Genomic DNA, 15,516 nt, shown 5'->3' on the forward strand with positions numbered 1-15,516 from the left:
GGTGCCATTGCAAACAATGGGTTGTGCTTTGCCATGCCACTTGTCATGTCAAAGTCGCACAAGTGTGAATGGGTTCTTAGTGCTCTCTCCAGTGGCTGAGCAGAATTTATCTTTCTGGTGGCTTGTTATCCACCCTTTCCTTACTAGCAGGTCCCTGCTGCTTGGGCATCATTAACCCCTTTCCCTTAATGTATATGCATTATGCGGTTGGCTGGCAAGAGGTTAATCCTATTGTATTAACATGTGATAGTGATGCTTTCCACAGTTTCCTGATGATGCGGACTGATCGATCTGGAAAACACCTGGAGCATCACTCCTACCTCATTGCTAGAATCAGTGCTTACTCAAATGAAACGATCCTCATAGTCAGAACATAACTTGAGGCTCCGTTCATCTCTGCAGGCATGACAGAGCGCGCATGCACACATTTTGGGCAGCCTTACGCGTGAGAAACGCAAAAACAAAATTCTTGATCTGTTTTAAAAATCGCACCACACCAAAACACATCGTTCCTATGCATTTTGGCACATGTGTTAGCAAGAGAATCTGCAAATGGGCTGCGAATTTTGTGTGCATTGTGCACGTGTGAATATAGCCTCACACTGAAAAAACTAATAGTACCTTGCTCCAAACCCTGTTCTCTCCCACAATTTGATCTTTTTTTTTATTTATTTTTTATTGGGTTTAGGGTTAGGTTCTCACCTATGCAGTTTGCAGTGCATTTCAGTTTTGCAGAAAAGCACCACAGTTATTTAGCCTAGGTTCACATTGTAGCAATTTGACATGCCAAATCAGAGGCTATTGCCGGAAACAGAACCTTCTGAGTCGGTGCGACGCCGCACCGATTCCCAAAAGTAGTTTCGTACTACTTTTGGCAACTTTGGGGTGCAATTTGTATAGAAATCTGTGCAGCAGATGTCTCTGAAATGCCCCCCCCCCCCCCAAAGTTGAACTGACATGCAGGTATGAAATTGTGCGAGTTCAGCCGAACTCGCACAATTTCAATCCCGCTGTCAGCATGAATCTGGGCTTAAAGTTGTTCTAGACCCTTACAGACCACTTTTCCCCACAGGTAAGCCTATAATAAGGCTTACTTGTAGGTACTGGAAATAATGTATCCTAAACCTGCTCAGTTTATGAGATATTTACCATTGACGCTTGCACCGCCATCATCTCTGCATGCGCAACCTTAGAAAGGGCATGATCATGCCATTTCTATAGGGCCCCTGCTGTGACCGTCGGCTACTGTGCGCATGCGCGGTAGTGACGTCACGCAACTCCAGCCAGTCACAGAGCCGGAGTCCGCTGCCCTGGAAAAAAGAGGGGTGAAGATAGATGCTTAGACCAGCGGGGACATCGTGGACTTCATTTGCAGGTAAGTGCAACATAATGGGCTAGTATGCAATGCATACTAGCCCATTATGCTTTTACTTTGCAGGGGAATAAAGGGGAAGTAAAACCCATCAGGCTTTGCTTCCTCTTTAACATGATTTTCTATGGGACATGTTCACATCGATTTGTGTTTTCAACCAGTGAGTTTTTTGGAAAGGGTCAGGGGCTTTTTTCACCCGCAGCAGGTTGCATTTTTGGTTCCATAGACTTCAATGGAAATGCATCAAAAAGGCAGTGCTTGTGTTTTTAATGCTTTTCCGCCACGTTTTTGCTGGTTTCTCCTGCATGACAACAGACACCTCCCAAAAAAATAAATAAAAAAAAAAACACGCAAAACGTACCAGGAAAAACTCTTCAACTGCAACTTGCATAGGTTTGAACCTACGCTCATACCTGGTTCTCACTATCGCAGGTCTGCAGGCCATGTTTGCACAGGCAAGGCAGGCTATTCACTTAAATGGGTTGCTGTGCCTGCGTTTCATGCAGTAAAAGGTACCTATGCCATTTTCAAAATGCAGCAGCTGGGAAATAACATGGTGCTTTTGCACCGTACAATTTCCCAGTGGTTCCCACACCTGCAAACGTGCTGTGTTTTTAGATGCGTGGGAGTGCCATTAAAAATGAATGGCAGCCCTGCGCGTTTTGGTTGTGAGTGCAGGACCGGTGCGATTCCAGGTCACATATATGCGTTATTTTAGTGCATTTGCAGATCCATAGAAATACACTACAATCCACTTAACCTTATTTACTATGGGTCCTTTTCACATCTACGCAGTTTCCTTTCATGTGTTTTTAGAAAGGTGCAGGGACTTATTTGCACGCATTTCTAGCTCCATGGACTTCACTAGAATTGTATCAAAAATTGCATGGTGTGTTTTCCTGCATAACAACAGACACCTCCTCCTAGCAACATCAACACCTCCCCAAAAAAACACAAAATGCATTAAAAACGCACAAAAAAATGCAACACATGCCTCAAAATGCATCAAATGCATAGATGTGAACCTAGCCTTAGTTTTTGTGCTGCAGGTAATTTTTTCTGTTTTTCTTGCCAATCTATTCAGTCGATATGACACTCACACTCAGGGAAGTGCATTTCCATTTGATAGTTGGAGGATATGGCCCCATAAAGAATGAGGAAGGACATCTGGTTACAAAGGATGGGGAAATGGCGAAGGTATTGAATTTATTCCTTTCCTCGGTCTTCACGGGGGAATCGGGGGGCTTCAGTAACCAAAACTGAAGCGTTTATCCTCATGACACATCACAGGAAGTGCCTCCATGGTTAACAGAGGACAGAATTCAAATTAGACTTAGGAAACTTAGCATTGATAAATCACCGGGACCAGATGGCTTGCATCCAAGGGTACTTAGGGAACTCAGTAAAGTAATTGCCAGACCATTGTTCCTAATTTTTACTGATAGTCTACTGACCGGAATGATACCAGCTGATTGGAGAAAAGCCAATGTAGCACCAATATTTAAAAGGGCCCAAAATACATCCCTGGGAATTACAGACCAGTTAGCCTAACATCAATAGTATGTAAACTCCTGGAGGGAATGATAAGGGACTATATACCAGATTTTAGCAATGAGAACGGTACCATATAATCAGCATGGATTCATGAAGAATCGTTCCTGTCAAACCAATCTACTAACCTTCTATGAGTGAGTTGCCATCTAGATAAAGGAAGGCCCATAGACGTGGTGTATCTGGATTTTGCAAAAGCATTTGACACAGTTCCCCATAAACGTTTACTGTACAAAATAAGGTTCATTGGCATGGACCATAGGGTGAGTACATTGATTGAAAACTGGCTACAAGGACAAATTCAGAGGGTGATGATAAATAGGGAGTACTCGGAATGGTCAGGGGTGGGTAGTAGGGTCCCCCGGGGTTCTGTGCTGGGACCAATCCTATTTATTTTGTTCATAAATGACCTGGAGGATGGGGGAAACAGTTCAATCTCTGTATTTGCGGACGATACTAAGCCAAGCAGGGCAATAACTTCTCCGCAGGATGTGGAAACTGCAAAAAGATCTGAACAAATGAATGGGGTGGGCAACTACATGGCAAATGAGGTTTAATGTAGAAAAAAGGAAGATAATTAATTTGGGTGCCGAAAACATGAATGCAATCTATACACTGGGGGGAGAACCTCTGGGGGATTCTAGGATGGAAAAGGACCTGGGGGTCCTAGTAGATGATAGGCTCAGCAATGGCATGCAACGCCAAGCTGCTGCTAGCAAAGCAAACTGAATATTGGCATGCATTAAAAAGAGAATCAACTCCAGAGATAAAACAATAATTCACCCGCTCCACAAGACTCTGGTCCGGCTGCACCTGGAGTATGTTGTCCAGTTCTGGGCACCAGTCCTCAGGAAGGATGTACTGGAAATGGAGCGAGTACAAAGAAGGGCAACTAAGCTAATAAAGGGTCTGGAGGATATTAGTTATGAGGAAAGGTTGCGAGCACTGAACTTATTCTCTCTGGAGAAGAGATGCTTGAGAGGGGATATGATTTCAATATATATAAATACCGTACTGGTGACCCCACAATAGGGATAAAACATTTCCGCAGAAGGGAGTTTAATAAGACTCGTGGCCACTCATTAAAATTAGAAGAAAAAGAGGTTTAACCTTAAACTACGTAGAGGGTTTTTTACTGTAAGAGCATCAAGGATATGGAATTCCCTTCCACAGGCGGTCGGGGAGCATTGATAGTTTCACAAAACTATTAGATAAGCACCTGAACAACTGCAACATACAGGGATATACAATGTAATACTGACATTTAATCACACACATAGATTGGACTTGATGGACTTGTGTCTTTTTTTCTACCTCACCTACTATGTAACTATGATATGATCAGAAGTTATTGACTGAATCTCTGTCTTCATCCTCATATTTATTATACACAACTTAATTTAAGAATCTGATCAATGTAAATCTGATCGAATTCAGGAACAAAGCATCTCGGTGCTGCCGATTAATGTAACACGATCAATAATTTCCCACCCTGGCTGATCGACTCAGTTTGATTGATTCTGATCTAATTTGGGACTAGATTAGGATTGCCATATCATCCCTTTAATCCAGGACACATATGAATTACATGTTCTGAGGCTGTTTTAATGCAGATAACGTACCAAGTGAGTTTAATTACCATGTTAATCAACCCTAGACTAGACTGATCATAAGGGAAGCCATGGATATCAGATTGATTCTCTGTTTGATGGAATCACACATGGATCTGATATTGGAAGTGAAGTGTGTATAGGCAGCATAAAGGGGGTTTGTCAGTGTCTGTCCAATCAGATTTCTGTCCAATCAGATTGTAGAGTGTGTATCCCAGTAGGCCTGTCCAATCAGATTGTATAGTGTGTATCCCAGCAGGCCCGTCCAATCAGATTGTATAGTGTGTATCCCAGCAGGCCCTTCCAATTAGATTGTATAGTGTGTATTCCAGCATGCCCGTCCAATCGGATTGTATAGTGTGTATCCCAGCATCCCGTCCAATCGGATTGTATAGTGTGTATCCCAGCATGCCCGTCCAATCGGATTGTATAGTGTGTATCCCAGCAGGCCTGTCCAATCAGATTACATAGTGTTTTTCCCAGCAGGCCTGTCCATGCAGTCTTCCACCAGGGAAGGTGTCAGTGAGTCCGATCTCCGCCTTGGCTCCTCCCCCTCCTCAGCTCTCCAGCCCACACTCCATACAATCCGGCCAGGATCACACACAGCATCCCGGCCTGACACCACCGACACCCACCGCCTGATCGTAGGGAGGAGATGTGTGCTTGTGGAGGATTGTCCGAGGGGCCCCGAGCCTGGGATCCTGAGATAAGCCTGGATCAGTGATCGCTCGTCCATCTCCCCGTACACAGGCCGCCCCCCCAGCCCCGGATCTATACTCCGCTTCTCCCCCATCTCACGGCCGCTGTGACGCCCCCCGCAGGTATGTGGGGGAGGATGATCTCGGATTACGGATCCGGATTAAACACTTTCAGCGCAGGTAAGTGCTTGCTGCTATCATCGGAGCGATCAGTCCTGGGACTGGCACGTCCCCCCCCCCCATACACGTCTACAGGGGAGCACTGCACACAATAGAGCACCGTTATGTCATCTGACAGATGGGGAAATCACTGACAGCACACATCACTGATCTCTATACTGATCACACTCCTTGGAGCTGGCCTGACAGTCCACACTGCCAGGGACCCCTATTCATCCCAACACATCTACTAAAACATGGCAACCAATCGGCTTCTAGCTTTCATTTCCAGCACTTAACAGAACAAGCTGAAGGGAGAAGCTGATTGGTTGCCCAGACAGCTGCTCCAGTAACTTCCCCTGTGTACACAATGGACATGTAACAGTAATCTGCCATGGAGGAATAGAGACAGTTACTTGTTTAGAAGTGTGAAAAAGTCCTTGTACAAACACATCAAGAGCATTGTGTGTACAGTGTACTCTGTGTGTGCTGACAGCCCTATCTCACATCACTAGGCCTGGTCTACAAGCTCATTGTATACGCTGTATACTCCGCTTCATATCCATACACTCACCATTGTTTTTATATACTTCTCCAATACAGCTGTGTGTGTGTGATCCTTTGATTCTAATTTAGAGCTCATACACATGGCAGTAATTATTATATTGCTATCTACACAGGATATCACTGGCAGAGACTGGCATCAATAATAATAATCCCCAGCAAAAAACGCATGTATTGGTCAGCAAAGTGCTTCCGTAAACACATGCTTGAATACCTAAATGTAGAGATCTGCAAAATCTACCATTCCTCTAACTAAAATTGACACATGGACTTAAGCGCATGACTTTAAATTCGTACATGCGTAAATTGCTGAACGTGGACGCAGACTTTTCTAATTTTGATTTTATGGCTCTTTTCAACAACGCATTTTTAGGGATATAAACGCAGCTGTGTACGCAGGGATCTACAGTACTGCTGCCTTCAGATCTGTAAAGGATGCTATAGGATTTTACGGATCTGAACGCAGCAATTTTTTTTTTTTTTTGACATCCATGTGCATTAACCCTCAATGTTTGTTTTGTATAGACCTCCAAATCAGATGTATTTGTACAGCCCTTTAGTACTAATTTATTGTATGTATCAAGTCCTCCAATACAACTTTTTTGTTTATGGCCCTTTTTTTTTATTTATTTATTACGGGTACTAAATTTACACAGCGCTTTACATAGATTTAATGTATGTTTGATATAGTCCTTTTTAATACAGCTATATTTTCCTTTTAAATTCAGGTTCAGTATATGCTCTGTATACAAATGTATGTATATAACTCTTTGATCAGATGTATCTGTTGTATAGTTCTCCAATACAGATTTATATCAGTGGTCCTTTGGGTGAGATTTACCATATGTTTTGTATAGTTCTCCAATACAGCTATATGTGTATGAGCCTTTGATTTGAGTTAAATGTATGTTTCTTATGGTCCTCCAATACAACTTTGTTTGTGAGCCTTTGTTTCAGATTTATTGTTTGTTTTATATCATTCCCCAAATATGTGTGTGTGTGTGAGCCTTTGATTCAGGGGTTAATATATGCTTCATATAGTTCTACAGTACAGCTGTGTATGTGTGAGAGCCTTTGATTTGGATTTATTGTAGTATTATTGATGATGAATTATTATTATTATTATTATTCAGGATTTATATAGTGCCAACAGTTTGCACAGCGCTTAACACCATGAGGGCAGACAGTACAGTTACATTACAATTGGGTCCAAGAGGAATCGGAGGGCCCTGCTCGTTGGAGCTTGTATGTTCCTTATTGTTCTTCAATACACTTTTATGTGTGTGAGCCTTTGTTAGAGATTTAATGTTTGTTTTATATACAGATTTATGCACATGGCCCCTTTGATTTGATGTATAGTTCTCCAATACACATTTTGTATGTATGGCCCTTTGTCTGATTAATGTAGGTTTTGTATAGTCCTCCATTACAGCTCTATATGTATGGCCCTTCTTTCCTTCAGACAAAAGACATCTGAGGGTCCTTGGTGGGGTGGCTGTGTGCTTGGCACTGATTTCCTGGCAGATTATGTACAGGGTCTGTAACACATCCATCATGGCCTGGGCCTCAGTGAATACAAGGCTTGTGGCCCCTAATTGCTGAATACTGGTAGAGCTTTCTTCTGTGACTCATTGGAGAGGAAGTGAGCTGACTGGATGTTACTAATCAGAGCAGCCATTCCTTCTCCGTTGTGCCCCCGCCATGTGTGTGTTCTACCGATCACCAAATTCTTCTGCTCCTCTCGTATTGTATGTGTGTATATGTATGTGTATATATATGTATGTGTGTGTGTATATATGTATATATATATATACACACGTTGTTTCATACAAGCATGTGAAAGGAGCCAATCCTTCTTTGTAATTTGTCAGCATCCTGTCACCTCGACTTTAGTCTAAACTAGTTCTAAAACCATTGTGACAGTTGTGTTTGCCGCAGGTTACATTTTGCGAGCTTAATCTGGGATGTTGGTGACCCTCACAGACAATCCTATTTAGTCCTGACTTTGTGATTGGCACTATCGCAATCTGCTGCTGCAGGCGCTATTAGCAATTAAACTGCTAATTCCTCCTAATGTGCTTTCTGTCCTCTATAATTATGTCTGCTGCTCTGTGGAGTAGCATTATCAAAAGTTTTTATAATTTTATTTCTGTGGTACAGTATGTAATGCAGTAGTTATTACCCTTTTTGCATGACAAAAATGGTGTGTGTGTGTGATATTTATTATTATTATTATTATTATTATTATTATAAAATTTTATTAATTTTCTCATTCTCTCATATTGGGATGCCTGCCTTTACATGCACATGAACCTTAATGCCATCCCAGCCTTAATCCGTGGGGTTCAATATTGATTCATATCTTCTGGGAAGGCTGTCCCCAAGGCTTAGGAGTGTGTCTATGGGAATGTTTGACCATTCTTCCAGAAGAACATTTGTGAGGTCAGGCACTGATGTGGCTGAGAAGGCCTGGCTCGCAGTCTCCGCTCTAATTCATCCCAAAGGTGTTCTATCGGGTTGAGGTCAGGATTCTGTGCAGGCCAGTCCACCTCAAACTCGCTCATCCATGTCTTTATGAACCTTTTGAGCCCCGGTCCAAATCATTTGGTGGAGGGGGGATTATGGTGTGGGGTTGTTTTTCAGGGGTTGGACTTGGCCTCTTGGTTCCAGTGACGGTAACCATTAAGGCGTCAGCATACCAAGTCATTTTGGACAATTACCATCGCAGTGTGTTTGCCTGCACCGTACTGCGTAGTACAGAAGTACCATGTGATCCAGCTGCTCTGTGTTTTGTAAAGTAGTACACGTATTCATTTTTGCTGTGGTCCGGTGTGATTTCAGCCCATTCAAATGAATAGGATGAAATTGCACTGCACCTGCATCGCATGTGAATCGTACAGGAACACATTGTACATTCCTGTGTGATTGTTGGTGTGAACCAGCCCTTATGTTCATCTCTCAGAGAACTGTTAAAAATGTATATATCCAGACCTCAGGGCACACTAGTGTGATTACAACGTTGTAGATACAGGTAAAAAGGAGCGTACCGGTGCCTCTTTATCACTTTACAACACCTCCCTACTCGAAGGGCCCCTTTCATATGGGCAGTGCCACTGACTCGCAATCGCAGTGGATCGCCTTTTGTCAGTAATGGTTGGCCCGTGGTTAGCAAGCAGTCAAGGGGGCACAATGCTGCCGCCCATGTGACTGCTTGACTAGGGATTGAAATCCCTCTTCACTGTGCCTACAACCACATCATTAGATGCGGTCGCAGCATGGTTGCTCTGTGGCCTCATTCACTTCTATGAGGCATATTGGCAGGGAGAGCTGCAACATGCTCAAATTTATTTGAATGTGGATTGAGCCACCCGGCTGCCATTAATGTATGTTCCTTTTTGTTGCCTTGCCAGCCACCCTTCCTCACTACCAAATCTACCACTTTAGCACCCAAAAAGCAATATTACTTGGGGGTCATACCAAGCCATATACATATACTTACTTTTAGGCCTATTTACATAGACAGAAGGGTATATGGTAAAAACAGGTGTTTGACTTGTGGTTTTACTGGCCCACTGCCCAGTCACAAGCTAACATAGCCAGCAGCCATTTTGGTACAAACATTTGTAGTCGCAGTGAGGCAAAATGTATTACCACAGGTTGTGTTTCTTGGTGATACTGCTTGCCCAATGCAACCTGTGGTATACATTTTGTTTATTTTGACCTGTTCACATGAGGGGGCTGCGCTGCAAATGTGTATGGTTGTAGTGTGGTGGGCTTTCAGTGAGGGACACAGGTGATCAGGAGGGGACTTGTTCCCTCCAAGCTGCTTGTCAAATGTTTCCATTGTGTTTCACTTTTCAGAGGGGTGACAATTATGGCCACCTGGTAAATGAGTCTTCAAAGTCAATATTTGCATAGGCTTTTTGAATTGCTGGCAAGACATGAGATTCACTGTTGCTATCTGTTCTGGAGGCCATTTTTTTTACCTAAGGCAAAAAGTTAGTTATGGAAAATCCAAATGTAGTAGCTGTCACCAGAACAGAGGCTGAGGGGTGACAACTGTCTGAGGGGTGACCCTGTTTCAATTGTCTTTGGAGTTGGAAGTGAGCCGCAATCTTCTCAGTAGGACAAAGATGAATGCTGATCTGGTTTTAATTGTTCCATTCTCTATCCAAATGAACAGGATTAGCTATCCATATGTGACATCCAGCTCATTAGGACACCATTGTAGGATAATTCGATGGTGGAATGATGTACAAACATTCCCAAGAGATAACTAGCCTAGGTCATATTAGTTTGCATTGCTAAATGCTGGCAGGTTGTAGCTTCAGCTGCTCTCCCTGACTTCCTGTAAATGTATGATCAGACAGACGCTCAGAGTGTGTGTATATACACGGTATGACACGATTATTGGCTTTAGCAAAATTGTAAGTTACAATGGAAACATTTTATGTTTTTTCTCTTTGAAAGAAGTGGTTCTGTGCAACATAGAAACAAATACAGATACTCTGATGCTTCAGACTCAGTAGCTGGACTGGACTAAAATCCTGATGGAGCTTCCTTCCTCACACCTGTCTAAAACAAACTTTTATTATTTATTTTGGTTGGAGTTCAGCTTTAAGCTGTACCAGCATTTGAAATGAGCAGCCTAATAGTAATTTTAATCCTTCTACCCACTGCATTTAACAAGCCTTTCATGTATTTGTATTGTGATATGTATGGTAGTCTTGATATGTTTAAAATTGTGGTTTGAGGGCTTCTTTACACCATGTCTGGTGAGCTGTGTTTATCTGCACATTGATGGTGTGTACAGGGCACATAGAAAGCAAAAAAGACTTGCATGGTCCTGGCCTCTGATGCTTCCAGGTGGCACAGGTGTAATCGCTGTGCTTCCCTGCTGCCTCCCAGGACAGCTGGGCACTCAAAATAATGAGAATGCTTCCTTGCAATGGGCTGGAGTGCATTCTAGCAAGATTTTGAGCTCTGGGAAATTGCCAAAGGCAGAGGCCAAGGTAAGTTAAATCAGGTATAAAGATGGTGACCGTTTCGAGCATCATGATGGATACTTTGGGGTTGTGCTTTGCAGTGCATGGACCAGTACACTGGCAACTAGAGATGGACTCGGGCATGTTCGGGATCCTAGTTCCAACCCACCTGCCTGATCATACCAGGAAGCCGACACTGCGCATTGCTAATCACAGGCTGTGAGCCATCCCAATCTGAGCAGCTGCGGATCGGGAAATATCTCCCTGCCTGTATGATTAGTGGTGTGCAGTGACAGGTGGGTTTGGACTAGGATCCCAAACAAGCCAGAGCCCAACTCTAGTCGCAACATGGGGCATCATGGCCATTGTGTAAGCAGGGGAGTCTGGAGAGGTGCCTAGTATATTTGGAGTATTTTGTGAAAAGGTGATCTTCCCTTTAAAACAGTAGTAAACCACTGACTTTCCAAGAAAAAAAAAAAATCCTCTGCAAGGCATTGACATAATGTGCTAGCATGCATTGCATACTAACACATTATGAAATACTTACCTTAAGCCTGGTACACACTGATAGGGTTTTTTATTTATTTTCATCCCAGCATTTTGAATGAACAGTAACTGGCAATGGTCTGAGCCACTGTACTAACAGAGTTTGATCCAGTAAGCACTCTCAGCCATTAGTTGAGAATGCTGATCGGGAACTGGTCAGCTGCTGGTTTTCCAGCATGCTTGCCCAACAGAAGCTGGCCTAATGTCAGACCTGCTGCCATACACACGGGACAAATGGCGGCTAGTTTTCATTGAACCAGCCAATGCCTCCCGATGTGTGGCCCGTGTGTACTAGGCATCAGAATAATCCATCTTCACCCGGTCCTCCTTCCGGGTTCGCTGGCTCCTGTCCTGTGGATAGCTGAGCCATGATGCCATAACTCGTGCACATGCAGGTATGCCATCCTTTCAGAGCTCATGCGCTGGTGACCTCACCAGCTCCATCCAGTGTGAATATCTCCTAAGTACTGCAAGTTTAGGAGATATTCACTGTATCTACAGGTAAGCCTTATTATAGGCTTACCTGTAGATACAAGCTCAAAAGTGGAGTTTATTACCTCCCCTAAACCCCCCCCCCCCCCCCTTCTATATTTTTTATTTACCTTCTTTTGAAGCGGGCTCTGGTAGGTAAGTAAAGAAAAACTTACTGTTACTTGGGTCACAATCCCTCATTGACTGATCTATCTTGGAAATCTAGCTGTTTCAATGGGATTTTTGCCTTAGTTTCAGGACAGACTCAGATTTTCTTCATTCTTGGCATTATCCAAATGCTTTGACTCTGTTTACTTAGTAGACAAAACACTCCTCCATTAGGAGCAAAAAGTCTTCTATCAGCACCTTTTTTTATTTTCTATGACATTTCCTGTTTTCATTCAAATAGAGTAACTTGTAATTAAGAAGTTTATATTTTAGTTTATGATAATGTACGGATGGATGGTACACTCTTATTGCTTTCTTGAGTAAGCTTGTGTTGTATTTATAGCCAGGGAGCTTGCACTTCAATTGAGACTGGCTGGTATTTCTGAGGAGCTAATTTTAAACTGAAGAAAGTTGGAGGGCTGAGTAGTGAGCTGGAAATCAAGAAATGGATTTTAATCTGGAGTTCAGATTTGTAAAGGCTTGTCTGTACGGCATGGTGATGTCAAATCAGAGTTTAGAGAGTGCACCATTTCTTTTTTCATACATCATGGGACACAGTAAGGCTAATATTCATTACCTACTGGGTTATACTCCATCTCCAGGTGAATGGACACTGATAGACCAAAGGTCTTCAAACAGGAAGTGATTCCCTATATAACCCCTCACACACAGGAAGCACTTCAGTTTTTTACCAGTGTCTGTAAGGTGGATGGCATGGTTTATTCCAGGTCTCTAGTCCCACAAACTGTTCCTAAATGAATTAAGGGATTGTGTCACGTACCTGGTTGGAGAGCCCAAACGTGCAGGGAGCGGCGCCTCGTAAGCCTCCGGCTCGAGAGCCCCTGGAGGTGGAAACAGGGATTCGGGAGTCCGGAGGGCACAAGTGCCAGGCCGGGTAGCAGCAACGGAGATACCACCAGCTGGTGCAGGAGGTCAGGCAGAGGATGAAGGGTAGCAGATAGCAGGCACAGCGGGAACAGGTAGCTGACTGGAACGGCAGGTGCAACCAGCGCTGGAAGCCGGACAGGAACTGCAGAAACAGCTGGCGCAGGTAGTCAGGCAGGAACCACAGGAGAAGTTGGTGCTGAAGTTCAGGTGGGTAGGCAGGCGTGGTCAGAGGCGAGCCGGGTCGGCAACTATCGGTCAGCAGAGGTACAGAGCAGAAGGCAGAAGCGAGGTCAATCAGGCAAAGGGTCGGAGGCGGGCGGCAAACAAGCAAGGTCAAGGAACAGGCCGGGTACAGTATCAGGAACACACAGGAACTGGCAGCAGAAGTCACAGGAACGCTGTAGACAGGACAGCACTGGAGAACAGAAGCTGATTCCTTAAATAGCTTGTTGGGCGCCAAGAACGGTCGCACGGTACGTTTGCGTACCCCCGCGGGTAACCGTGCTCCCGTTCGTGACCCCGCATACCCGCGTACGCCCGTTCGGCTCGCCGTGCGCCCGCTCGTGTCAACGCGCACCCGCGTGCGCCTGTTAGGGGCTACATGCACTCGCGTGCGTTCGTTTGCGCCAATCCGCGTCCGAGGGCACCGACGATCCTCTTGTACAGGAAACCTGCGGGTAAGTCTCCTATGTACGGTCGGGATGGTGGAACGATCGTGACAGATTGACTGATCGGATCTATTTGACACAGGCTTTATATGCTCAGATAAATGGTACCCAAGCCTCGCAAAAAAGACTCAAGATTCTGCGAAGTTTTTCCTGTAATGCGGCCTCCGGGCGTTGGACCCTGCAAAGTGGAATCCTGGACACCACAGCACTAAGGCATTGCAGCAGGGTGCTGTACAGGTCCAAGGGAGTGTACCCTAAAGATGAAAAGGGTACTTAGTACTTGAAGGTCCTCAAGTGACAGGAACCCGCTGTGAAGGGTGACGATTGGGCTCTTATTTTTTTTTAAGCTGCCCTGCGACCCAAGGCTTTGGGCAATCTGAGCAGCTGTGCCTATCTGGTATTGTGCCTACAGTCAACGCTGATGCTTAACCCTCTGTCACAAAGGATAAACTGTCCTCTGCCCTATCCGGGCTAGAGCACAGGATTTCTGGCAGGATGGCCTCCATCCCGCAGGTTAGCAAGAAGTGTGACAGATCCCCTTCCCTGGAGACTCATAGTTTGGAGCAGGAATGGGTTGAGTTTGGGGAAGAGCTTAAAGCTCAGGACTCTGTGGAGGGCGCGGCAAGCGAGTCTGCTTCCGAGCAATCTGGATAAGAAGATATCCAGTTGATGTCTGCCTCTCAGTCGCTGAGGCTATTGATCCTGACTCTAACCAAAATGGTTAGTTCTGCCTTTAAGTCGCCTCTTGCAGAGTTGACTGAACCCCTGGTCCAATGGTCCTCTTTGGGATCCCTGAGGCCTCTTCAGGCCGCACAGGCTTTCCCTCTACACCCCCTGTTGGAACAGGTGGCGTATGCTGATTGGGAACATCCTGCCAGGATTTTTCCCTTTTATATCCCATGGATGAAAAGTTAATAAAAAAAATGGAGCATGCCAGCAGTAGATGCAGCAGTCTCTTCCTTTAACCACTTGGGATCCGCGCTATTGCAAAATGACGGCAATAGCGCGGACCCACATTTTCGGGACTACGTCTATTGACGTAGTCCCGGTTACGAGCGGCCTGCGCGCCTCCTGAGGGGCGCGCGCGGCGCGCTCTGTGATCGGCGAGTCCGTGAGACTCGCCTGATCACCGATCCGTGTAAGGGGTCGATCCCGACCCCTTATCACGTGATCAGCTGTCAGCCAATGACAGCTGATCATGTGATAAAACGGAGCCGGTAATCGGCTAGTATTCCTCCTCGCGCTGACAGCGCGAGGAGAAAAAAAAAAAGCCGATCGCCGGCGGCCGTGTTCGGGACATCAGTCCCGATCACGGCCAGCAATTTAAACGGACACCTGCCCCCTGCCAGTGCCCACCTGCCACCCGCAGTGCCATCCTGAAATAAAGTAAGTGCCCCCCTGTCAGTGCCACCCAGCAGTGCCCACAGTGCCACCCAGCAGTGCCACCCACAGTGCCACCCACAGTGCCACCCAAAATCTGCCTCAGGTGCTGCACCCCAGTGCCGCCCATCAGTGCCCAGCAGTGCCGCCCATCAGTGCCCAGCAGTGCCGCCCATCAGTGCCCAGCAGTGCCACCTATCAGAGCCACCTATCAGTGCCACCTATCAGTGCCCATCAGTCCCATCTATCTGTGGTACCTATCAGTGCCCATCCGTGCCACCCATCCGTGCCACTTATCCGTGCCACCCATCCGTGCCATCTTATCTGTGCCCATCTTTGCCCATCAGTGCCACCTTATCTGTGCCCATCGGTGCCGCCTTATCTGTGCCTATTAGTGCCGCCTTAACTATGCCTATCAGTGCCCACCAGTGCAGCCCATCAGTGCCCACCAATGCA

General features: G+C 45.3%; 1 protein-coding gene across 3 annotated transcripts in view; it reads left to right on the forward strand.

Moving 5' to 3' along the window:
• CEP85L (centrosomal protein 85L) overlaps positions 1-15,516 on the forward strand; it is a 300,266-nt gene that overhangs the window by 68,428 nt on the left and 216,322 nt on the right. For 2 of the 3 annotated variants that reach the window (XM_077487039.1, XM_077487041.1), the window contains exon 1: positions 5,054-5,411. The exons of the other annotated variant lie outside the window; for it this stretch is intronic. In XM_077487039.1, coding sequence (XP_077343165.1) covers positions 5,357-5,411 — 55 coding nt within the window. In that variant the 5' untranslated portion in view covers positions 5,054-5,356. Of the gene's footprint in view, positions 1-5,053; positions 5,412-15,516 lie in introns of those variants that run through there. 3 annotated transcript variants of the gene reach the window in all.

Source organism: Lithobates pipiens, unplaced genomic scaffold (genome assembly GCF_037356315.1).
Source record: "Lithobates pipiens isolate NorthernLeopardFrog02 unplaced genomic scaffold, aLitPip1_a1.2 Scaffold_18, whole genome shotgun sequence".
NCBI lineage: Eukaryota > Metazoa > Chordata > Amphibia > Anura > Ranidae > Lithobates > Lithobates pipiens.